Source organism: Nilaparvata lugens, chromosome 3, assembly GCF_014356525.2.
Source record: "Nilaparvata lugens isolate BPH chromosome 3, ASM1435652v1, whole genome shotgun sequence".
NCBI lineage: Eukaryota > Metazoa > Arthropoda > Insecta > Hemiptera > Delphacidae > Nilaparvata > Nilaparvata lugens.
This window is the reverse complement of record NC_052506.1, coordinates 1344298-1370891: the sequence shown is the minus strand read 5'-3', so window position 1 is coordinate 1370891 and position 26594 is coordinate 1344298. Positions and strand designations below refer to the sequence as shown.

Below are 26594 nucleotides of genomic sequence, written 5' to 3'. Positions count from 1 at the left end.
TCGACCTGAGAAATGTCAGAGCCAAATTTGACACCCCCAGCAGGGGGTGAGTTATGAAGCTGCAAACATAAAATTTTCAAAATTTCGAATGGTCATATCTCACGAACGGTAAGGAATTTTGCAAATATGATTCCAGATTCGTGTTTCTCGCATCAAAGACCATAAGATCACGAAGTTTGAGCGATTTTTATTTTTCACAAAAATTGATGGAATCCATAACCATCGTGTAACACACTGAAACAAAAAATATCTCAGATTTGGCTTGAATTTGCACCATAGATAAACCTTGACCTGAGAAATGTTAGAGCTACTTTATGTTAGAGCTACCTCTAAATGTTAGAAGCTGAAGATGAAGAAGAAGAAAAAGAAGATGATGAAGAAGAAGATGAAGAAGACGGATACAATAAAAGAAACAGAGCGAGTTATTCACTGAAACATAAAATCTTATCTCCACTTTCCTATCAGAAAAATCTCTCATCTTCAAATGCTTATAACTCAAGAATAGTAGCGAATTTTACCAATGTGATGACATATTATTGTTCGTTGTTCCTCTCGTCAAATACCTGATAGTTTGAGCGATTTTAACCATTTTTGCAAAAATCCATTAAGTTATTCATGGATTTCAAGAAAAATACAAATCTCCCATTATTTATCTAGCACAAGGAAATTTTGCATGAAAAAATTGGTTTTGGACTTCAATTCAAATTACTCATTGAAAAATCAGAACTACAATATAAATTGCTATAGTGAGGTCCACGTTATAATGACAGTATTTGATCAACTTTGGTTTTGCTATCCTTGTCTATCATTTGACAAAGCCGGTGGTACTATCCTTTTCTAGGTCTACAACGATGCCAATTATGTTTTTGACAGCGTAGAAATATAATAATTTAATGCAGAGAATCGGCATAGCTATTCTTCTATCTTTATCCACTGCCATTATAACGTGGACCTCACTATAGCACATCCCCTCTTTTATGTCTATATTGACTGGACAATATTGGTTCCAAGATAAAAGAAAAGAAACAAACTTTCATATTAGCAAATACATTATATTTATATAATCATTCATATTATACCAATAAATAAATACCACATTTTAAGATTGAATATTTTTTTACCAGGACAGCATTTTTTTATAGGACTATGTTCAACATAGTCGTTCATTACTTTGTAATTACATCTCTACAAATAAATTATTACAATAATTTCAAACATAGCAGCAATTCGAATGACACCTGTAATGGGTAATTTACAATACAACAATAATAATAGTAGTAAGTTATTTCACAATACAATATCCACTTCACTAGTTTTATTCGATAATGAATTGAAAAAGAAACACGTCAATTATTTACATGATGTTGTTGGCACTAAATAATTGTAATAGTATTTTACAGTACCTGTTATTTTTAAAGCATTTAATGATTAGTTCAACAACAATATTATTTACAACAAGTTTCAGTATAAATTTGTGGTGGAAAGTTTATTAAATTATGATCCATCAGGAAAAACACTTTCATACCCTGTGTATGAAGAGCGAATACTAGCCGAAATATTTCTCAATTAATATAACAGTGAAGCTTCAACTAAATCAGAACAGCTTTAGGTTGGAATTCAAGTCGCGAGGCATTATTTTTTATGCCACCCGTGCTTCACTACGTAAACACTGGGCTTACTTTGTAAACCCCGTTCACAACAAACAGCTTTGTCATTTGAACCAACTAAACATACAACTGTCCTTATTCACAATTAAATTTCGTATTCAATATACAAGTACACAGAACTTGTTATTTGTGAACACCAATAATCACACCGTAATAAAAACTCAAAACGCTTCTAATTTTTATAAAATTTGCTTTTCTAAGGATGAACTAACAATGAAAAATCTGGTGTGGTACACTCACACAACTTTCCTTGCTCATTGAACTGTAAGCCCCATTCTTAAACGAGAATAATTTAGGGGAATAACATAATGACGATTGGCGGCAACATACTTGAACTACGATCAGACTTCTGTATATGTGTATATATAATTGTTTTCAGAGTACTTTTTCCTTTGTGTAAATTGTGAAATTCGATTATTTTTTCAAAAGTCGTCAAAACAGCTGTTCTACAGATGAAATATCTCGACTATGTGTTATTTTTATGAACTGCTTTACCTACCTACCTCATGCATGAGAATGAGGCTACAAAGTCCATTTCTCAAGGATGGGGTGGACCCCCATTAGTTTCCCAGAAAGCCAGTTGATAGAGCTGATAAATAACTATACTGGGTATGAATTTGAAAAAAATCGGTCAAGTCATTTTTGAGAAAATCGTGAAAAACATGGTTTTTTAGTAATCATACTACTTTTCAAAATGTATAAATGACTTGCCTATTGCTCTTATTGTAGCCTGATGGCCAATGAAAATGAATCTTGAGAAACAAGTCCTTTACAAGCAACCACCATACAGATAAGATAACATATCCGATGATAGAGTGTGTTTATGTTCCAAATTTCAAGCCAATTTTTATTAATTCAAGCCGATTACTGTTTTGGCCGGGTGAGAGCGTGAGAATGAGAGACTACCAGCGTCACATAGCTTCCCGAAAACTAAATACTAGGACTATGGGCTTGACGATGAAGAATATGTTGACCATCGGTGTCAAACACGCTCAAAAATTTATGCACTTCAGCAACACAGGAGACAATTCTTTGGAAAACGTCCCTCTTTGGAGCTAAGTTCTTCAACCGATTAATACAGGGTGACCACGAGAAGCATTTACATTTTTTGAAATGGAGAAACTATTTATTCAACTTGAGTGAAATAGTTGAGAGTATATGCCATAGAGAAAATTATGTCAGGAAGGTGACGTCCTTCTTCCCTGAGGCAATTTTCTATTCTGTTGAGGAAGCTCTTCCACACTCGTTGCAGTGTATCCTCAGTGATCTGCGCCACCTCAGTACGCTTTCAAGCCATCTAGAGTACAGCGTTTATGTCGATAAACTTGCTCTATCAAATGTACTCACACATAAAAATCACTTTAGATCGATGACTTGAAAACTTACTGAGGTGGCGTAGATTACTGAGGATACACTGCAACGAGTGTGGAAGAGCTTCCTCAACAGAATAGAAAATTGCCTCAGGGAAGAAGGACGTCACCTTCCTGACATAATTTACTCTATGTCAAGTAAATGGCATATACTCTCAACTATTTCACTCAAGTTGAATAAATAGTTCCTGACATAATTTACTCTATGTCAAGTAAATGGCATATACTCTCAACTATTTCACTCAAGTTGAATAGTATCTTGAAAAATTAATAGTTTCTTTATTTCAAAAATCTAAGGGCCGGTTTCCGAGCACGGGATCTATAAGTTCTGGACTTACAGAGTCCAGGATAACTTGGATAAGCCCTTGGGTCTAAATCGACTTTCTGAGTAACGGGTTTATCTTCTAAACTCCGGGGTCTATTAAGTTCTCGACTTATTTGAGTCTAGGACTTTGATGCATTAAACATGAGGGAAATTCACAATATTAGATTGTTGTTAGTTTGGCAATGGGAGACAGCTGATTGAAGAGGGCCTTTTCAAATGAGCATGCTCTCCAAACTATTTTGTAAAAATACATTTCGATTTTCTCAAGACCTATTCAAAGCATGGAAGTAAAAAAATCATGGAACTGAAGTCCAGAATAGAAATTGCAGCAGAAACGGACCGGTAGGCGTGGCTACTACTCTAACATCAGCTAACTTCGTTAACAATCGGTTGTTCCAATCAACCTATCCCTAGTGATCTCATACCACTGGTGGGCGGGGCCTATCGTCTACTTTTGAGCTCAGTTTGCCAAGCTGCTGCAGGCTGCCACTTCAGTTCCAGGTTTTCTTACTTCCATGATTCAAAGCAAAACCTAACCTTTTGAAACATGAATGAATAAACATTTCATTTTACGTAAAATATTATTTAAAATATGTAAAATAATTATGTAAGTATTATTGATCATTGATCCTTGATCCTGAAAAAAACTGGAATAATAATTTATTATTGTTATATTATTATTATTAAGATATTGAATATAACATTGATTAATAGAATTCAGATTGGAAGATAAATTCCAAGGCAATCCATGTAGATGTACTAATCCAAATAATTTAGATTTTCCAAAACCATAACTGAGATGTGTTTGCTAAGTTTAAGTCCAGAACTTTATTTTAAAACCTACCTCAGTCGCGGGTTTAAAATCACGCTGTTTCAAGTTCTGCACATAACGATTTTTGACAAATCCTTGTCTCGGAAAGAGGCGAGAATATAATTCTCGGGTTTATAAGCCCTTCACTCAGAAAGCGAAATTATAAACTCCAGAGTCTAACGTGATCTCTAAACTCCAAGGTCTATTCAAGTCTTCAACTCCGTTAACGCTCTGACTCGAAAAGCCAATTTTCTGAGTCCAGAATTTGAAGTCTAGAACTTGGCTGAATCCAAGCTCGGAAACCGGCCCCAAATGTTTCTCGTGGTTACTCTGTATCAGAGAGAAGGATGATGCGGATTTTATGAATGAATTGAAGATCAGCCCATATTCAACTTTCTCAACGGCTTATTGTGAATTATTATTTTATTTTTATCTCGACACTATTTATATTATATAAATGCAATGATGAAAGAATAACTACTTGTTTCTTTGATTGAGTTATCAGTGAAATTTGGTACACGAACGGCCCTATACCGAGGAGATCTTCTTTTCTCTATGTAAGCACTGCCCCCTAACACTCTTGCCAACTATGTAGTATTCTTTGTACACTGACAACTGATGACACAATAAACACACGAGACGAGCGTCTATCGTTCAGTTCACCTGAAGTGCCGTCATTTTGTTTGAGCAGCAACTATTTGCGCGGAGGCTGGTGTTTGGCGCGTTGCGCGGGCGGAACGTAGACCTGTTGGGCGCCGCGGAACCGCCTGTTGCCGCCTCTGTCCGCTGCCGCTTCCGCCCCCACGTAGGCTCGGGTGCCGCCTCTGCGGAATTCTATGCTGCCTGCAAACCAAACACAAACGTTTCAGTGAAAACGAAAAACCAAGAGAGAAAAAATATATATAATAGAATATTATAAAGATATACAGAGTGGGGCAGAGCCGATTGGCGAGTTTGGAATGGTTATAAGTAATGAGCCGTTCAACTTGGAAAAAATCTTTAATGAGCTCAATTCAGTTTGAAATGTAGTTTTATTGTTAATTTTTTAAAAATTATATCAGTTAAATGGTGGCCATCAGTAGCAATACACTGATGTAGCGTATTTTTGAAGTTTTAAAACGCATTTTGGCACACTGCTGTTGGTAAGGCCTGGATCTCTTCTCTGATTCACCTCTAGTTCTTCCAAGGTGTGTGGGCGATGTTTGAAAACTTAATTTTTCAGGTAGTAAAATAGAAAAATATTGCATATGCTTAAATCAAGTGATCTTCCTGAGGGAAACACGCACGGGATTCAAGGCTTATGCGTGATTAAATAAATAAATAATAATAAATTAATAAATAAATTTTATAGTCATAAACCAACATTGGTAATTGATAAAGTCACACATTAAACAAAATATAGAACACAAAATACATTCATTCAGGTACTATCAAAAAATTCGTTCAAACAATAAAACGGTCTTTCAACAAGCCAATTAAAAAGTATTTTTTTGAAATGAACAATGTTAGCACATTTGATCTCTGTAGGTAACTTATTATAGATCCTTAGTCCTATGCTGTCATAATGCTTCATGCTTGTGGATGGACGTTGATATGGTATACCAATTTGATGTTTATACCTTGTATCATGAGCATGAATTTTGCATCTTGTCTTCAAATTAGGTAAGTTTTTCATTGTATAAAGAGTTACATTGTAGATATACAAATTTATGACTGTAAATAGTTTAAGTTTCTTGAAAAGAGGTCGACAGTGGCTCAGATAGTCTGCACCTGACAAAACTCTGACTGCTTTTTTTGCAATATACTTTGTTCATGTGGCTGCTGTTCCCATATATTAAAATACCATAGGCAATTATGCTTTGAAAAAAGTATGAGCTCCTGAGATATTGTTCTGGAGCATAAGATTAATGAGATTGATGATAATGATGATGCTTATTATTATAATCCGACTAGTTTCAAAATCTGCACTTTTCAATTTATTTGGATGGAAAATTGGACCCAAATTCTTACAGATGGAGACTTGACATAGTTTTGGGAAACCAGTATGAGTCCAAAATCTCAACATGTTTTTCTCTCTTCATCATAAAAAAATTTAATAAAATAAAGGAAAGAATTAGCTTATACACGTAGGGGATAGGAAATTCACGAATGACGCATCATCACGTCTCAACTACTGAACTGATTAACTAGAAATTTTGTATATAGTTTGAGAATTTACCGGGAATGGTTATAGCATAGAGAAACAATAGCGTAAGTAGATATCTCATGGTATAGGGCGTTTATGTCGCAACTTTTACTCTTATCTCAAGCCGATTACTGTCGATTTTTACTGTTTTGACCGGGAAAGTGTGTATGAACGGCACAATATGAGAGACTACCAGCGTCATAAAGCTTCACGGGAAAGAACTACGTCGACTATAGGCTTGATATAACAGTAAAAGTTGCGACATAAACGCCCTATACCATGGGATATCTACTTATGCTATTGTTTCTCTAAGGTTAAAGGCCCATTTTCAATTCTTCAAGATTTTAGTAGGTCAAGTTTTCAGGTAGGCCCTTGCCGGTGCACGGGTTATCAGCTAGTTTTAAATAGATGAATAGTAGTAAAAGTAGAAAATATCTTGGCACATAAATGACCCACTTACCAGAAAAGTGATTATTATTTGAGGAGTGATTTTGAAGGAGAGGATTGTATAGAGACGGATCAGGGGGTGGATGGCTTCTTCCCTCCTGCAAAAACACGCAACAAATTAGAAACTTTTATTACAAACAGATTGTTCATGAAATAGAAGAACAAACTTCGTGAGTGGTTTCCTAACATCGAAATGAAGTAAACATTTTCAGTAAACATGGATATTACCAAAATATGCATTGTTACCAAAATATAGTATATTTCGCACCTAGAGCAGAAAATGAGATTTTTCCCGCTCGAAATCGGTTTTCAAGTCCGAGGCCGTAGGCCGAGGACTAGAAAAGATTGAGAGCCGGAAAAACATTTTTGCCCGTGGTGCGAACGCTATTTTTCGCTATTTTTAGCAGAAGTGGAAGGTGATAGCTCTAGCAAATCTGAGGTAATCTGAATATCAGGAAATTGTCCAAGTATTTTTATTTTTTATTCTGATTTGTCTAAATAACCTAAAAGATGATGTTCAATTATGTGGGAGGTTGAGTTTATACTTTTTTATTCTTTCAAATCACAATAAGATGATATTATTATAAATGTTTTAATTATTGAATAATGAACACAAATAATGAAAAGTTTTTTGATCAGCTTTTTTTTGATCACCTTTCTAAGTTCCATGTTAGCGGCTGGAAAGGGTACTCTTTCCGGCCTAGGCCGGAAAGAAACCTGTTCTGACTTCAGACGAGAGTCGTCTGCAAACAATGTCTTTCAGATCTACGTAGGGACTGGAAAACAGCTGCTTTCTGTGCAGTGTAGCGAAAATACATTTACAAATACACATATTGTTCATAATATACTCATGATTTATGTTTGCTTTTTTGGTCCTTCAAAATTATTTCATTAATATGTGAATATCTCCTATTTTAGTGATAATAATGTGAAATATTTTTTCTATGTTTGGTTTTGGAACATCTAAATTTGAAAATCTACATCGTAAAAATAATTAAGGACTGAAAATTTTGTGAAGTGAATAACTACAAGACTCAACCTATTTGGGACTATGTGTAACCTTATCTAAATTTGGGAGAGGAATAGCACAAGGTTACCTTATTTTGTATCTCCCTATCAATTTGATGATTTACTTATTGTATGAATCAATAAAGAATATACTCAATAATTTATTATAATACACATACAAAAGTTGCCAATAATGAACTTAGTCCTAATCATGTTACTAATGATACTAATTATGATAGTACACTGAAAATTTGACTAAATTCAAAAGTGAATGGAACATAACCTACTTTTTGGACTTGGTGTATGAATCCAAATTCGGGGAAGGATCAGTTTTGGGCTGTGCCTGTTGGTCCTTCCCCAATCATTTTAATGATTTAAGTTTTGTGTATCATTGGATGAAATAAAGATGGTGGAAGATTGCACATTTTTCAATAAAATTACAATACAATTTTATAATTTTGTGGCGGCCTCATGAGGGTACAAAAATAATTATTATGTGAAATGAGATCGAAAATAGAATAAAACCAAGTAGAGGTGTTAAACTTTTTACAGTGTATCAGTTGCACAAAAGAGCCGGTTGAATTTTAATCGTGATTAATTCCACGAGAACCAATCAGAAAAGCCGTCTTATCAAAAAGGCCTTCTTTGATTGGTTCTCGTGAAATTAATCACGGTTAAAATTTACAAAGAAGGCCTTTTTGATAAGACGGCTTTTCTGATTGGTTCTCGTGAAATTAATCACGGTTAAAATTTAACCGGCTTTTGTGCAACCGGGCCAAAGTGTAGAATGAATGTTGAAATAATTTTAAAATATGCCGAAAAACGAACTGGGATACTAAGGGCCAGACCACATCGGGCGTTTTTAGGCGGTACATCAGGCGACAACCCAATCAGCCAATCGGAGTTTCCTGCCTTACCGACACTAAAAGCGCCTAATATGGTCTGGCCTTATTGATTAACGATATTCTAAATCAAAGGAAATTGTAGGTAATTAAATTCTGAAGAAAAAATGTTCAGTTATTTTCTTGTCTTGAACGCACTCAAACCTTTTAATTCTGGTATTTTATTGATCAATACAGAGATTTTTCAAATGTCTATAGTGAGGTCCACGTTATAATGGCAGTGTAGAATTGACAATACTGTTGCTGTCCTTTTCTATCATACAACAAAACAGATAACGCTATCTCTCTCTAGCTTTGCAATGTTGTCTGTTTGCCAGATTTTATTGTTACTTTTGACAGTAGCTGTACAAAAGTAGACAAACAATTCTCAGCCGCCATTTTTTTCACCATTCTATCAAAATACTCTAGAACACAAGTCGTATAATTGATTTAAAATGTATTTTTGAAACAATTGAATAATTTTTAGACATTACTGTATGAGAAACACAAATTAAAATACCTGAATTGACATTTTAAAAGTTGATAACTAACCATCCTAGACTTCATCCATGCTTCAGTTAGCCTACACGTATAGGTTAGACCTACTCGTACCGGTATAAATAATATTAAAAGGTTATTTCAGAATTATTCCCATTTAAATTACTTATTTTAAATAGGATTTCTATTTTTCTATTATTTTTAAAAGAAATTGGAATAGAATGCCTACCAAATAGCTTAATTTCTGTTGTTTTGAAATTCAGATTGGTATATCACAGCTTTTTAAATTAGCCGCCATTTCAGGTTTGTATAAAAATAAAATCTGATCTCAGTTATGGAAGCAAATTTTTGAATCAAATTATGAAAAAATATATATTCTTGATTAATTTGACATTAAATCGATTATTTTATCAAGGAAATGATAATTATTATTAGATCAAATTTAATGGGATGAATTGAGTAACAGTTGTGTACAGTCAGTGGCAAAATGGAGAGACTTGGCAACGTTTTTCTCCTATAGTTAGGTCCACGTTATAATGGCAGTGGATAAAGATAGGAGAATAGCGATGCCGATTCTCTGCATTATTTAATTTTATTTCTACACTGTCAAGAACATAATTGGCATCGTTGTGGACCTAGAAAGGGATAGTACCACCGGCTTTGTCGAATGATAGACAAGGATAGCAAAACCAAAGTTGAACAAATACTGCCATTATAACGTGGACATCACTATACAGATGGAAATCGATGAGCAATCGCATTTATTCAAATGATGATCTGTAAATAATTATAATTAAGTTTTGGATAGTAGCTCTCATCGAATTTCCATCTAGCTGTTAACCCTGTTGTCAATATTTGCAGTAGCAGAAGTCTTCGGGGTGATTTACAACATTCAATTTGGGTTTTCGTTTAATAATGATTAATTATTTTCAAATGTGAATGTTCAGCCACCTTTGAATGCTGATTTATGAGGTTTGAGTACGCTTACTACAATCACATATCGATAACATCTTATTGAAATAGTACTTTACGGAACAAGTCCGGTAACGATAATTTACCGCATAAGTATGATTGTTTCTGTTGCCCGAAACGTAGTTGAGGGCAAAATTATCATACGAATGCGGTAAATACGTTACCGTACAAGTTACGTACAATATTTTTTGTCATACTTATCTGAGAGAATAATATTGCTGAGAAACAGAAACCATTACCTGCTGCTGCTCGAGCTACTGCATTCTATAAACATGACCTAGCCCGTAGCACCTAGTTCATAACAGACAGACCCTTCGAGCTCAAATAAAATATAAAGGCCTAAATTATAAGATTTCAGATGAGTTTTTATAACTTAAAACTCCTTAAATGAGTTCTTTAATTATTTGAGTTAATATATTAATTACTCAGATGTTATTAGGACTCAGTAGAGTCCTAACATACTCGACTGTAAAGAGAACATATGATCTCTTTACAGTATAGTATGCTGTAATGAAAATCAATATATGGAGGAAACCTTAAATAGAGGTCTCCAATAGCATTGTTTGTGTCCTGAATGGAATGAAACTTTTATTCTATTATTCTGTTATTTTATTATGATGTATTTATAATGTATATTTTGACGTTTCCGATAGCATTGTTTGTATGCACTAAAGGAATAAAAATCATTCTTATTCTTATCACATGTTTTCTTGTTCTGCAAACAGCTGTTTACCGGCTTGATTTAATGAATGGAAAACAGCTGCAATTGAGTAAGTATGACAAAAAGATGTAAAATAATGAAAGTACCACGGAAAGGGAACTGTTTTGGGTTACACCTGTTGGTCCTTTTCTAATCAAGTATTTGATCTGTGTATTATAAAATGTGAATAAATCAATAATTACCTCAGACAAGGGGAGACAGTCATCTTGTAGAACTTCTTCGTAATTGCCATACTCTAGGAACTTAACGACGCAGGTGTTTTTCGAGAGACCAGTCACTTCGGCATTGTAATACTGCACAAAAAACAGAAACCAATTTCAATTTCATCTTTGATGTAAGAATATCAAATAAAAGTGTAGTGAAAGAATTTAAAGTAGTGAAATTATGGATTGGAACTGTAGGCTTCACTGGAAGACTTTAGCAATAGAAATTAATATTTTAGGACAAGTAATAAGAGAACAAGATTAATGGTTCAGTTCTAATAGAATCAGTTTTAATAGAAAAAAAATATTTGGTGTGATAAGCCTAATGTAAGTATACTCCAAGTCCAACAAGTTATCCAAAACTGAATCTGAAACAATTCACTAATAAGTCTGAATAAGACCCGGTTGCACAAAAGCCGGATAATTTTAATCGTAATTAATATGATGATAACCAATCAGAGAAGGCTTTTTCGAAAAGAAAACATTTTTGATTGGTTGTAGGGTTCATTTAATTTAACTCAATTTTTGTTTATTATAATAGTGTTTATTTAATTTAACCAGCTGTTGTGTAACCGACACTAACAATCTTATATTATTATTTTATAAAGGAAGGAATTGGCTGTAAACATGTACACTTTTGACGCATCATCACGTCTGAAATACTCAAATGATTAATTTTGCATGTTGATTCTTAACTATAGTGAGGTCCACGTTATAATGGCAGTGGATAGAGATAGAAGAAAAGCGTTGCCTATCATCTGCCCTAATTAATTATATTTCTACATCGACAAAAACAGATTTGGCATCGTTAAGGAGCTAGAAAAGGATAGTACTACCTGCTTTGTCGAATGATAGACAAGGATAGCAACATCAAAGTTAATCAAATACTGTCATTATAACGTGGACCTTACTATAGTAGTTCTGTAAACAGTAGACCTCGCGCAGTTATAAGCCACAGCCTCTTCTTATACTGTCCATCAGAGTAAATCCTGTCTGTATGTCGTGTCGGCGAGATATCGGTGTGAAAACGGCTGATGGCTGTTCGGGTTGGCGGGGGTGTAAGTTGTGCCAACTGGTGCTCTGTAGGTGACAAGTAGTCGCGGTGACACCTTGACGCCAGAGTACAAGGTGTCATGTGGACGTGAGCCATCCCCGTCTACTTGGCTCCTTTCTAAGGAGGTGACAACTAGTCGAGGGGACACCCTGACGCGAGGGTGCGAGGTGTCAAGTTGTCGTTTACGGTCATGAATAGTTGGCACCTTTGGTCCAGTAGGTGTCAAGTAGTCGAGGGGACAACTTGACGGCAATTGCATATTTTTACGAGGGTACAAGTAGTCGCCTATGACCAAAATGACCAGGTGTCAAGTAGTCGGGGTGACAACTAGACGGCTACCCATTGAAAATAGACCTATAAACATCCTCGGTAAATTGAGAATCTATATGCAAAATAACCAGTTAATCAGTACAGTAGTTGAGACGTGATAATGCGTCATTCTTGAATTTCCTATCCCTACGAGTATAAGCCAATAATTCTTTCCTCTATTATGTTATGGATTTTCATTTATTCATTCATTCATTTATTTTATAAAACACTATAATAATAATACAATTATGACATTGGAGGAAAAACTAGGCTGAGCCTGTACTATTTCACTCCAAAAATTTTGATAAAATGTTATATGTTGTTTAAAAGTTAAGGTTATGTAATCACACACAGCTTTGTCACTTGATTTTCGGTCCAGGAATAATTATTTGAAAATTTTGAATTTTGAAGGTTGATTTTTACTCTAAATGAATCACAGAATGTATCACAATAGATTAAAAACTTTAGAAATATTGCACTTATTTGGAAAATTTTGAATTGTGTGTTGTCAGGGAAAAACGAAAAATAGTATATCGGCATTGCTGACCATATTATTCTCCCAGTACTTGGCCATACACTTGTCGCCGACCTTCCAGCACCAGGATATGGTCTGGTGGGGCGGATCGGGCGGATGGGGGCCGAATTGCGCCCCCGACTGGGCCAAGGGGGCCGGTGGGGTGGTGACGAATTGCCCCCCTGCCACCGCAGGCTGCTGTTGTTGTTGTTGCTGTTGTTGCTGACTATTGCTCAGGAAACCACTGGCCGTGTAGAAGCCTGTAATAAGTAAACGAACATTATTCAACCAATCAATCATCAGTTTTATTCAATTCAACACAAGATTCACAAAAGAAATCAAATAAAAAAACACAATTACAATACAAATCTATAATATCGGGATTGGGCTGTAACTGACATTATTTATTAGTTTTTAAATTATATTTTCACTATTAAAAAAAAATCAAGTCCAAGTTTGTATAAGTGTTATAATTGTTGTGTGTTTAATGTACATGTCAATGCTTACTGTTGGTTATTTACGAAAAATAATAAAATGAATATAATTGAATAATAATAATAATAAAGAAAAGAATTGTCTTATACACGCACGGGATAGGAATTTACGAATGACGCATCATCACGTCTCAACTACTGGACTGATAAAATTGAAATTTTGCAAATAGACTTTCAATATACCGAGGATGTTTATAGGTCTATTTTCAATTCTTCAAGATTTTAGTAGGTAAAGTATTCAATTAGACCATTGCCATCACCCATCTCAAATGACAACAACGCCAAGCTGTGAGAAACCATCCTGCACGGCGGCGCTAGGTTAAAAGCTAAGGGACGCGTACTGTAAGTGAATAAATAATTTGATGATGGCTCACCAGCACCAGCACCAGCACCGGAACCCATGAGGGGTTGTATCGACGACGAGTCCTTGTAAGGGAATTCGGGGATTTCGGGCATTCCAGCCTCCATCAATTGCTGATTGTAGTTGTCATTACCACCGGCATTCGACCGATAGCTGTTGCTAGAATCTGCAACACACACATTACTACATTTCAATCCGAGTTGGCCATAGTTCAAATTATTTACTGATACATCGAAATTCACTAACTAGATCTAGATATATCTATATACATATTTTAACCAATATAACCAAAATTATTGGTTGAGGTAGAATTCTACGTACACCTAAAATTCTATCTCAACCAATAATTTTTCATTTAAATAGTTGTAGATATGATTTTTCATGCCAATGTCCCCCAATAGAGCAAGTAGATGTCATTAAATATCTTGGAATCTTTATCAATTCCTCTCTTAATTAAATGGAACACCCACATAGCAACCTTGCAGAAAAATATTAATAGAGACCTATGTAAATTTTATCACTTAAGAGACCTGTGTAACACAAAAATCCTCCGCACCGTATATTTTGATCTGATAAATTCTAAATTAGAATATGGCATTGTATGCTGGGGTGGAGCAGCGAAAGTACATTTCAGTCCACTACAAAAATTACAGAAGCACTTTATTAGGATAATACTTTTCAAAAATCGAAGAGAGCCTTCGTTTCCTTTGTTCCAATCACTGGGTATTTTCCCACTCCGGCATTTATTTGCTTTCAAAGTATTAAGAATTTTCTTTTTGCGTAGTGGTAATGATGGGTTTTTTAGACCCTGCTTTTCTGAAAGACGAAGAGAGGATTCCATCTCACGACTACCTAGAATAAACTTCAGTTTTTTTTGCGAAATCATTTGTTTATCTAGGTCCGAAACTGTATAACATTATACCTAATGATGGCAGGAGGAAAAACCTCCTTTACAAATTTCACGAAAAATTATAAAAACTTGGTTGTTTCAACAACATGATTTAGACTGTTTACTTCAAGTTTTATCTTAAAATGTCAGATTGTAGTTTTAACCCCATTGTAATCTCTTCATGAATATATTAGTGCTTTATAAATCTTCTGAATTGTATTTTGAACTGTTTCTATGTTTCTGAATTTTTCAGTTTTGTTAATCGACATTAAATTTTTAACTCTAAATGTTGACTCTGAGTTTCGTTCTCTGTAAACAGTATTTTTCTTATAAAATTATTATCATTGTACCGCAATGGCCGCAGATAATAATTGTTATTTATTCTATTTAGCAACTCTTACCTCTATATTATGAAATTTATATATAGAATGAATGTAAACTGGCAGAGTCTATGAAAAATTGCTGCTAGTATAATTCTGAAACTATTAGTGTTTTAAATGTTGTATTACTTAAATGCAGAATAAAGTTAATTTTCATTTTCATATATAAAAGCGAAATGACACTCACTATCTATATATCTTTCTAGCGTATGGCAAAAGACACGATTAAATTCTAATAGTAAAATGGGATGGGTAAAATTATATACCAAATTTATGTGTTCATATATTAACAACGAATGGATTCGTCTCAGTCATCGATTTTAAAACTATGGGCAAACATTTAATACAATTAATTAGCTATTGATTCTGGTGTGGCTAACAGGAAATCATCAGGTCCACTTGTGTATGCTGTTGTTGGGCACTCTTCGACGATGTGCTGTGCGTCACTGTCTGCACAGCACCACACTCACAAAATGGTGCTGTTACCCCAGTGTAGACCCCATTTATGCAGAGCCCCATAGGCACCATGTTCTATCATGTTTGCTCACTCACTCACTCACTCACTCACTCACTCGCACAACTAAAAATCTACCGGACCAAAAACGTTCAAATTTGATAGGTATGTTCAGTTGGCCCTTTAGAGACGCACTAAGAACGGATTTACAAAAGATACCTACTATCGGATATAAAGATAGCCATCACAGATAGGAAATAGACATTTAAGAAGATGAGAGTGTAGACGATTATAAGAAGGCTATTCAGATTATAAGATTATGCTAAATATTATTCTAGAGATGAAATTATTTCACGCTATTATTTAAAAATTCAGAACTCAACTAACCTAAAACTCAATTCATGGATAGAGAACAGAGCAGACGACCAAACACAAGCGGTGTCTATACTTGCATATTTAGCGCTTACGTGAGTAACACATTCTAACCTTTCACTATAAAAACAATGTAGGGCGAATCGGCAGATTAAAAATCTTTAAATACGTGAGCATTTGAACTTCAGAGTTCAGGAGCATAAGGTAAAATAGTATATCGGCATTGCTGACCATATTATTCTCCCAGTACTTGGCCATACACTTGTCGCCGACTTTCCAGCACCAGGATATGGTCTGGTGGGGCGGATCGGGCGGATGGGGGCCGAATTGCGCCCCCGACTGGGCCAAGGGGGCCGGTGGGGTGGTGACGAATTGCCCCCCTGCCACCGCAGGCTGCTGTTGTTGTTGTTGCTGTTGTTGTTGACTATTGCTCAGGAAACCACTGGCCGTGTAGAAACCTGTAATAAGTAAACGAGCATTATTCAACCAATCAATCATCAGTTTTATTCAATTCAACACAAGATTCACAAAAGAAATCAAATAAAAAATAGTTATTTGTATATCTAAAGTGAAAAGTACGACTTTTTCTCCCTGTGGGAAAAAGTTTGAAGTCCGAGGCGAAGCCGAGGGCAACAATTTTCCTGAGGGAGGAAAAGTATTTTTCGCTCTTGATGTACACAACATTTTTCCTCCATCTACATTTTTTTATAGAAACTGCAAATTGAATCATTCTAATAACTTACGTATTGGTGACAATGTTTCCTAACAACATAACCTAATAATCTAAAACCTAAAAACCGGTCGTCTGATTGGCACTGCCGATTGCGCTATCTATCGGCCAAAGTTGTAACAATTATATCAGCTGGGCAGGCTACCAAAAATGGCTGACTCCAGATCACGCGGTTCAGATTTGAATTGCAGAATGCAGATCAAAAATATTTGTTGGCTGGTATTTTGAATAGAATAAAATATTTTTAAAATTTTATAAATTTTTATCGTCTACTAATATTAAGAATATAATATCATACAAACATATATTTCATGAGTTGATCAAATCTCTGGTTGTGGTATTGAATTCAGTTGACTCAATGACAGACACCTCTATTACGCTTCCTCATCTGAGCTTAGACCTTCTAACCTAGTACCATGTAAGTTTTTAAAATAGAGATGTTTCCCATGTTATTTAAATGGAGTCACTTTTACTCCCTAGGGAGTTTTTCTGTTTTTTACTACCGAGAGCGAAAAAGTGACACTTTAGTATTATGTTTCAGGGAGTAAAGTAAGTACTTTAGACAGTAGGTGGAGGAAAACACAATTACAATACAAATCTATAATACCGGGATTGGACTGTAACTGACATTATTTATTAGTTTTTAAATTATATTTTCACTATTAAAAAAAAAATCAAGTCCCTGTTTGTATAAGTGTTGTGTGTTTAATGTACATGTCAATGCTTACTGTTGGTTATTTACGAAAAATAATAAAATGATTTTAATTGAATAATAATAATAAAGAAAATTGTCTTGTCTTATACACGCACGGGATAGGAATTTACGAATGACGCATCATCACGTCTCAACTACTGGACTGATTAAATTGAAATTTTGCAAATAGACTTTCAATATACCGAGGATGTTTATAGGTCTATTTTCAATTCTTCAAGATTTTAGTAGGTAAAGTATTCAATTAGACACTTGCGGAGCAAGACAACCCTATTACATCAATAAACCTGTATCAGCTACCGTTAATAGAAGGCATTGACGAGACAGAGGATCGTTCTCCACTGTCATTATAACGTGGACCTCTCTATAAAGCTAGCTCCGCAGTGCAGGCTGGATGCTTGTCTGACTCGGACTAGGCGCTGAGACAGCAAATAATAGCAGCGTTGGTGGGAATGCGAGCGGCCGCAGTAACATCTTCCAACCAGCAATGGTCGGCGTAGTTCCGCCTAGCGGACAGACGAAAGATCAACCCAGTCGGTTATTTGATCCCTCCAGCCAGGCTCAGCCAAGCAGCCGAGACAATAAAACAATGGAGAGGCGGTCTCTTATTCGCGTTCATCAGCAGTTTTCTTTCTCACGATTATTTTGATTTTTGTGTTATCTATAATCAATAATAACTCCAGTCACCAGTAAAAAGTTTCCAGAAACGTGGTGTACTACCATATTAATGACTTTTCATGATGATTTTTAATTATTTAAAAACATTGTTGACATTCTGAGCCATCAGGCTAAACTTGTGGTCGCTGAGAACGAATCTGCAATCAGAATTTCTCTATCACGAAAAAAACCCAGCTGATGATCTTCCGGCAACCGTTAACAGTCATCCTGCAATGCGGCCGAAACACTTCCAAGCCAGACACCCATCTCAAATGACAACAACGCCAAGCTGTGAGAAACCATCCTGCACGGCGGCGCTAGGTTAAAAGCTAAGGGACGCGTACTGTAAGTGAATAAATAATTTGATGATAGCTCACCAGCACCGGCACCGGCTCCGGCACCCATGAGGGGTTGTATCGACGACGAGTCCTTGTAAGGGAATTCGGGGATTTCGGGCATTCCAGCCTCCATCAATTGCTGACTGTAGTTGTCATTACCACCGGCATTCGACCGATAGCTGTTGCTAGCATCTGCAACACACACATTACTACATTTCAATCCGAGTTGGCCATAGTTTAAATTATTTACTGATACATCGAAATTCACTAACTAGATCTAGATATATCTATATACATATATAAAAGCGAAATGACACTCACTATCTATCTATATATCTAGCGTATGGCAAAAGACACAATTAAATTCTAATAGTAAAATGGGATGGGTAAAATTATATACCACATTTATCTTCTATATTTATAAAAGCGAAATGGCACTAACTGACTGACTGACTGACTGACTGACTCACTCACTCACTCACTCACTCACTCACTCGCAGAACTAAACATCTACTGGACCAAAAACGTTAAAATTTGGTAGGTATGTTCAGTTGGTCCTTTAGAGGCTCACTAAGAAATCTTTTGGCAATATTTTGAATCTAAGGGTGGTTTTTAAGGGTTTAAAATTCGTCTTTTAGCATGTATATTCTTCTTATTCTCTTAATTATAATTGAAAAATGTCCATACCATATGTTAATATAGAACTTTAATCTAGAGAGAGTACCTCTTCGAAACTAAATTAATAATTTTGTCAGGTTGGCATTAAGTTGAGTTGACTTTGTTAGGTTGGCACCAAGTTGAAGATTGAAATGCATTTATCGCGGAAAAATTGATTGGGCACTGCTACTTCAATCAGAGCTATTCCTGGGAATATTATATTACTAGCTAGCCGTCAGGCTCGCTTCGCTTGCCATATCCGTTTAGCCAGACGTTTAGTCTGGACCCCCGACTGGATCGGATCGTCCTAACATATGATCGTCCTACAAATGAAAAATGCAGGCGAGCGTAGCGAGCCTGCTGATCTCATTCCTTGACGATCCAGTCGGGGGGTCCAGGGAGCGGAGCCCCCTGGCTAGACGGATATGGCGAGCGAAGCGAGCCTGACGGCTAGTGTGTTCATATATCAACAACGAATGGATTCGTCTCTGTCATATATTTTAAAACTATGGGCTAACATTTAATACAATTAAATAAGCTATTGATTCTGGTGTGGCTAACAGGAAATCATCAGGTCCACCCGTGTATGCTGTTGTTGGGCACTCTTCGACGATGTGCTGTGCGTCACTGTCTGCACAGCAGCACACTCACAAAATGGTGCTGTTACCTTGCCCCATTTATGCATAGCATAGGCACATCTATGAGCAAGAGGAAATTAGAAGTGCAAGGGAGTTATGGAGACTGAGATGGTTGCAGGGAGAGGTCAGGAACAAAGGCCTTGTGGATGACCCTAATAACATTGTTCCTGGCACCCAGCTGAGACGTAGAGAGTGGTGTGGCCTTAACCGGTTCAGGACGCAGGTGGGAAGGTGTGCTGAGCTGATGACAGCATGGGGATACACATCTGATCCTCTGTGCCAATGTGGACAAATCCAATCAATGAACCACCTAATATCTGAGTGTCCACAACACTCCTATCATGGAGGGCTGTCGGCCCTCCATGATGCTGGAGAAGATGCGTGTCAGTGGCTCCAGAACATTCTTAAATTCTATTGGTATTTGAAATATTAAGTGTAAAATTATGTTTTTTTCTAATTTTGGCCTATGTATGCATTGCATATATATATATATATATATATATATATATATATATATATATATATTATATATATATATCGTTCTTAGTGCGCCTCTAAAGGCGCAACTGAAACATACCTATCAAATTTGAACGTTTTTGGTCCGGTAGATTTTAGTTCTGCGAGTGAGTGAGTGAGTATATAGGCACATCTACCATGTTTGCGCACTCACTCACTCACTCACTCGCAGAACTAAAAATCTACCGGACCAAAAACGTTCAAATTTGATAGGTATGTTCAGTTGGCCCTTTAGAGGCGCACTAAGAACGATTTACAAAAGATACCTACTATCGGATATAAAGATAGCCATCACAGATAGGAAATAGACATTAAGAAGATGAGAGTGTAGACGATTATAAGAAGGCTATTCAGATTATAAGATTATGCTAAATATTATTCTAGAGATGAAATTATTTCACGCTATTACTTCAAAATTCAGAACTCAACTAACCTAAAACTCAATTCATGGATACAGAACAGAGCAGACGACCAAACACAAGCGGTGTCTATACTTGCATATTTAGCGCTTACGTGAGTAACACATTCTAACCTTTCACTATAAAAACAATGTAAGGCGAATCGGCAGATTAAAAATCTTTAAATACGTGAGCATTTGAACTCCAGAGTTCAGGAGCATAAGGTAAAGCTTATGCATATAAAAATGAGCAAATGCTTATGCTTCTACCTAATGCTCATGAGCAAAACCTTATGCTCCATGCTCATGAGCATATGCTCAGTTTTTATTCATATGGCCCAATGAATCTCGCTCCACATTGGTGTCATGGCCTCTATCTAGAGACCTTGGTTTAATGTAATTGATATTATAAAGAGTTAAAAATCCGATATGCATGAATGCAATTCATACGACAATAACCAATATCAAATCAATAACTTTGAATTTATTCAAAGAGAACCGAGTCTCTACTTACTTGTATTACTATTATACTGCCTCCTCCGGTACTGATCGTTGTATCCCTGTCTCTGCCTTCCACTTCCGCCCCCGTACTGTCCCGCCTCACTGTAGTCGTCGTAGCCACCTCGTCTACCGCCCCCATTCAAGCTATCATAGCCGCTCCCATAACCGCCTCCACTGTCAAACAATTAAAATAATTGTTTTATTGCAGTAGCAGAAGAGAACATCAGATGCATTACAACGACAAACAATAACTAATAAGACAGCAAAAGTAGACACAGACCAGAATAAATACAACAAATTGAACCATTTCTGAAAGCAGAGAGATAGGAATACTCGTTTGTCTCTGCTAAAAGACACAATCGTCAATAGATAAAAATAATTCTACACCCAGAAATTGTAGCGTTCCTTCGTTCTCACATCTCAATAGAATATTCAAGTAATAAACACACCCGTGTTTCGGATGGACACGTTAATCCGTCAGCCGTCAGTGCATAAAAAGCAGTCTTTAAGTGATGTCAGAGGCTCTGAAATTGATCAGTTGCGACCTGAAAACTCTGACACCAGACCTCAGCCAGCCAGGTCAATCGATATTATTAATATAATCAAGTAAGCATTCCATTTCAAGATTAATTTGAAAAATTCATGTATTATATATAGTACAATTCTTTGACAATATTGCCTTCAATTCATGTTTAAATCTTGAAAACTCGATAATGATCACCATAACTACATGAAAAAGAAACTTTAAATACATACTTAAATTTTGAAAATATAATTAAACTTTTCTGACTCTGACAAGTTTTCTAAAGTTGAAGTTTAAATTTATTTTTAAATCTTGAAAACTTGATAATGGTCACCTCCATTACATACTCTTCAAAACTAGGCTACACGAAAAAAAAACTTTACATACATACTTAAATTTTGAAAATATAATAAAACTTTTCTGACTCTGACAAGTTTTCTAAAGTTGAAGTTTAAATTTATTTTTAAATCTTGAAAACTCGATAATGGTCACCTCCATTACATACTCTTCAAAACTAGGCTACACGAAAAAAAACTTTAAATACATACTTAAATTTTGAAAATATAATTAAACTTTTCTGACTCTGACAAGTTTTCTAAAGTTCAAGTTTAAATTTATTTTTAAATCTTGAAAACTTGATAATGGTCACCTCCATTACATACTCTTCAAAACTAAACGAAAAAAAACAAATACATACTTAAATTTTGAAAATATAATTAAACTTTTCTGACTCTGACAAGTTTTCTAAAGTTGAAGTTTAAATTTATTTTTAAATCTTGAAAACTTGATAATGGTCACCTCCATTACATACTCTTCAAAACTACACGAAAAAAAACAAATACATACTTAAATTTTGAAAATATAATTAAACTTTTCTGACTCTGACAAGTTTTCTAAAGTTGAAGTTTAAATTTATTTTTAAATCTTGAAAACTCGATAATGGTCACATACATTATATACTCTTCAATACACGAAAACAACTTTAAATACATACTCTGGAGAATAACAGATTATAATAATTCAACCTTGATTACAACAGTCAAGGAAAAGATGAACTACTACAAAAAATCTAAGACACAAAAACCTAAGCTCAAAAATGTTATTGAAGCCTTTCGCTGATGACACAACATGTATGACGAACATGAATGACGAACATGTATGACGAGCATGTATGACGAACATGTGTGTTCACACAAAAATGTTCAACACACTAACTTGTCCTGTCGTTAGTAACCATACTTAGTGCTGGTTGCACAGTAATCGTGATCACTACTCACATTTTGAAAATAGAATAAAACTTTTCTGACACTTAAAATGCGTTTTATAAAGTTTTGAAAAAAGGAACTTTTGATGCCGCACCCTGTACTATTAGTCCAGTCAAAGAAAGTTTATAGAGGGAAATGTTTGGAAGACAATTTTTGACTCCACAGTTCTGTTTATGTTAGTAAGGAGGTTAACATATCAAAAGTCCCCACCCCTACCCCATGTGCTAAGGGGGTGGGGGTGGTTCATAGGTACCATTTTTTGGTTTCTCGCATATAACTCGAAAACTATGTATCTTACGGACATAACTGTTATATACAAAATTGAAGCTTACATAATTTCCTACAATATTTATCTCACAACTTTCCCAATATCTTCTCTAGTTTTTGAGATATCTGCTCTTGAAGTTGTAACATTTTTGAAAAAACACGTTTGTCTCCATTTTTTTTTCAATTTTTTCTATTATAACTTTTTTTAAATCGATGGGAAAAATCCATGCTGATTATGAACTTATAGAGCATTGAATTCTCTTCAATTTGATGTGTAATTTCACACGTTTACGAATTTTCCTACACCTTTTGTAGCAGCTTTAGTGTTTATTGTGAGATCTCCATTTTTGCAACAATAGACCAATTGGCAAAGGAATTTGGAGGGAATGTTTTAAACACAATTTTTGACTTTGCCGCTTTGTTGAAACAAGCTAGGAGAAGAACATATCAGCATTTTCAGCGTTATGCTCTCACGCTCATATTTTGGGAACAATGCGTTCAACTGACAAAACTAAAAACATTCGAAAATGAAGCATAATAAATTCTCTACACTTTTTGTTCAGTGGAATTTTGTAATACTCCCAACAGTTCCCGAGATATTCGCGCTTGAAGGTGTGTAATTGTCAAAATGACAGGTTTTTATCCAATGTTTTGTTCTTTCAGGGCTTATAACTCTCCAACAAAACATCATAAAAACTTTATATTGTCAGAGCGTTCTATTAGTGGGCAATTACAATTATTGTTACAATTTCTATCACAATTATGGAGCTTCATTGTTGTCATGTGTGGTTTTGTGCTATTTGTTAAAGAAAAAGCTAAAAATTTTGTTTTTTCTGAATTCAATGACAATAAGTTATTTCTTAACCAACTAGTGATTTTTGTGAGTTCTATCTCTGCTTTTTGGAACACTTCTTCCCAGTTTTTTCCTTGAAAAAGGAGTGCTGTATCGTCAGCAAAGGCTATAACTCTACCTTGAATTTGAATGGAGCACAACTCATTTGCAAAGATCGAATACAAAATTGGTCCTAAAACTGTTCCTTGAGGTATTCCAAACTTCATGGAGCCCTCTGCACTCATATGGTTCTCAACCTTTGTTTTTTGCTGTCGATTGCTGAGGTAGGATCTGAACCATTCAAGTGGCACTCCTCTTATACCTATTGCCTCAAGCTTTTTTATTAATAAGTCATGGGAAACAGAGTCGAAGGCCTTTGCTAAATCTAAAAATACTGCTAGACATTTATTCTTTTCCTCTAAATTGCTAGTTACAAATTTTGATAATTCTAGTACAGCTAATTCTGTACTTATACCTTTGCGGAAGCCAAATTGGTTAGGAGAAAGAATATTATTAATTTCTAAAAAGCTTATTAATCTTGATTTAACTAGTTTTTCTAAAATTTTTGATACATTGCTAATCAGTGAAATAGGTCTATAATTACTAATAATTAGTTTATCGCCTGCTTTATGTATAGGTCTGACACAGATTTGCTTCATTGCTCTTGGAAAAGTACCATATAACAAGCTCAGATTAAAAATATGAGTTAAAGGCTTAGAAATTAAATCTTTTATTCCTTTCAAGGTCCTGTTATCTAATCCATCTAGGCCTGGTGCACTATTGATGTGTAAAGAATCAATTGTGTTTATTATTTCCTTTTCATCTATGGGGAAAAGAAACATATTACTCTGTACATGCAATTCTGGTACATTATCTGCTATAATTTCGTTAATATTTTTATTCAGACTCTCAGATATTTTGTTAGCCATACTCTCTCCAATATTAACAAAGAAATTATTTACATGACTCAATAGTTCTCTAGGATTATCTTTCAGTGTGACTATGTCACCATTAATTTTCAAAGCATTCAGTTGTATATCCTTTTTCTGATCTGAATCTGTAGCATCCTTGATTATTTTCCATGTCTTTCTTACATCATTGTTTGCTTCATTTAGTTGCATCTTGAAATAATTTTCTTTTGTAGTTTGGATGAGTGACGTCAGTGTATTTCTGTATCTTCGGTAGTAGTTAGCGAGTTCTCCGTTCTCTGGGTCCAGTTCCTTCTTCTATTTAGAGAATCCCTTGTTCTTATAGCTGAGATAAGTCCTCGTGTTATCCATGGTTTTATGCTCTTGATCCTCTTCTTTTGTCTGTAATGATGTGTATTGCTCTCCATATGTTTTTGTAGAATTTCTAGGAACTTTTCGTAAGCTGAGTCTGTGTTATTTGACTCAAAAACCTCCGTCCATTGTTCCACTCGCAGTCCTCTCCTCAAGCCGTTCAAGTTGACAGATTTACAGTTAGATGAGAGTTGACAGTTAGTTGAGCTCTGTTCATCCCCATTTGTTCTGTCTAACTGATGTTCTTCCAGTCCAAGAATTGTAATGAAGTGGTCTGTGATACTCGAGTGATACACGATTGGATGGATTTTACTTTTACAGTTGGTCAACATATGATCCAAACAAGAAGACGTTCCCGCTGTTACTCTGGTAGCCTTTTTAATGCAGTTCTTCAAACCGTGTTCACTCAATAAGTCGTAATAATCATCAAGTTGATAATGCTGATGTGGCTGTAGCGTATTAATGTTGAAGTCTCCTGCGCAAATAATAAGTTGACCTCTCAGTCTACCAAGCACTGTTTCAAAGTCCTCTAAAAACTCTGTTATGCTGGCGTAGGAAGGTGATCTGTACACTGCTAATATATTATATCTCTCCTTTGATGTTTGAAGTCGTAGATGAAGAACGTTGGCCTGTCTGATATTTAGTTCTACCGATTGTACATTGAGATTTTCCTTTGCATATACAATTACTCCATCATTTTGAGAACGATTATTCAAAGAGTGAAAAATATTGTAGTCCTTCAGTTGCTTCTGTGTATAATCTCTTTTGATCCAGCATTCTGTTAGTATTATTATATCGAAATCATGGGACATATCCTGTAGTTGAATCATCAGGTCATCGAAGTTCTTCCTAATACTTCTGATATTGAGAGAAAATACAGTTATATTAGAGTGTTGAAGAGCAACGTGGAGTTGTTGTTTATCCTCAATCACACTGTCCTCTATCTCATCCACGGAATCAAGTTCATTTGCCACATCCAGCACGTTATTATTACTCATCATCATGCTTATTCATACGCACCCCTCCATGCTTGTTCTCCTCTATTTTCCTCTGCCATCTCATTATATATTTATCATCAAAGCTTAATGTGTTTTTTATAAGCAATGATATGAGATCATTCTCCGCTGTTGTTAGATAGTTGAAACTATGAGTGTGCCTACTGAGTGCTACAATCACATGACTTTCACTGTTATAGATCAATTTCGCAATGAAACCAATGTAGCCAGCATGCATCAGTACAGCCTCATCTATAAAGACACGATGATATTTCTTGCCCACTCCATTTATAATGAAAGATGAAACGGTTCTGTAATCTGATCTTATTATCTTTCTACAGTAATCCTTACCGTACTTATGAATGACAGCC

At 35.4% G+C, this 26594-nt stretch overlaps 1 protein-coding gene across 2 annotated transcripts in view; it reads right to left on the bottom strand.

Moving 5' to 3' along the window:
• Positions 1-1031: 1031 nt before the first annotated feature.
• The window catches only part of LOC111061479 (tudor domain-containing protein 3), a 59992-nt gene continuing 34429 nt past the window's right edge, over positions 1032-26594 (bottom strand). The window contains exons 10-15 of one of the 2 annotated variants that reach the window (XM_039422587.1): positions 21075-21235; positions 18392-18544; positions 16147-16373; positions 11068-11178; positions 6819-6903; positions 1032-5016 (exon numbers count right to left, since the gene is read on the bottom strand). In XM_039422587.1, the coding sequence (XP_039278521.1) occupies positions 4868-5016; positions 6819-6903; positions 11068-11178; positions 16147-16373; positions 18392-18544; positions 21075-21235 (886 nt within the window). In that variant the 3' untranslated portion in view covers positions 1032-4867. Of the gene's footprint in view, positions 5017-6818; positions 6904-11067; positions 11179-12998; positions 13226-13833; positions 13987-16146; positions 16374-18391; positions 18545-21074; positions 21236-26594 lie in introns of both variants that reach the window. The other variant, XM_039422588.1, reaches the window with a different exon arrangement.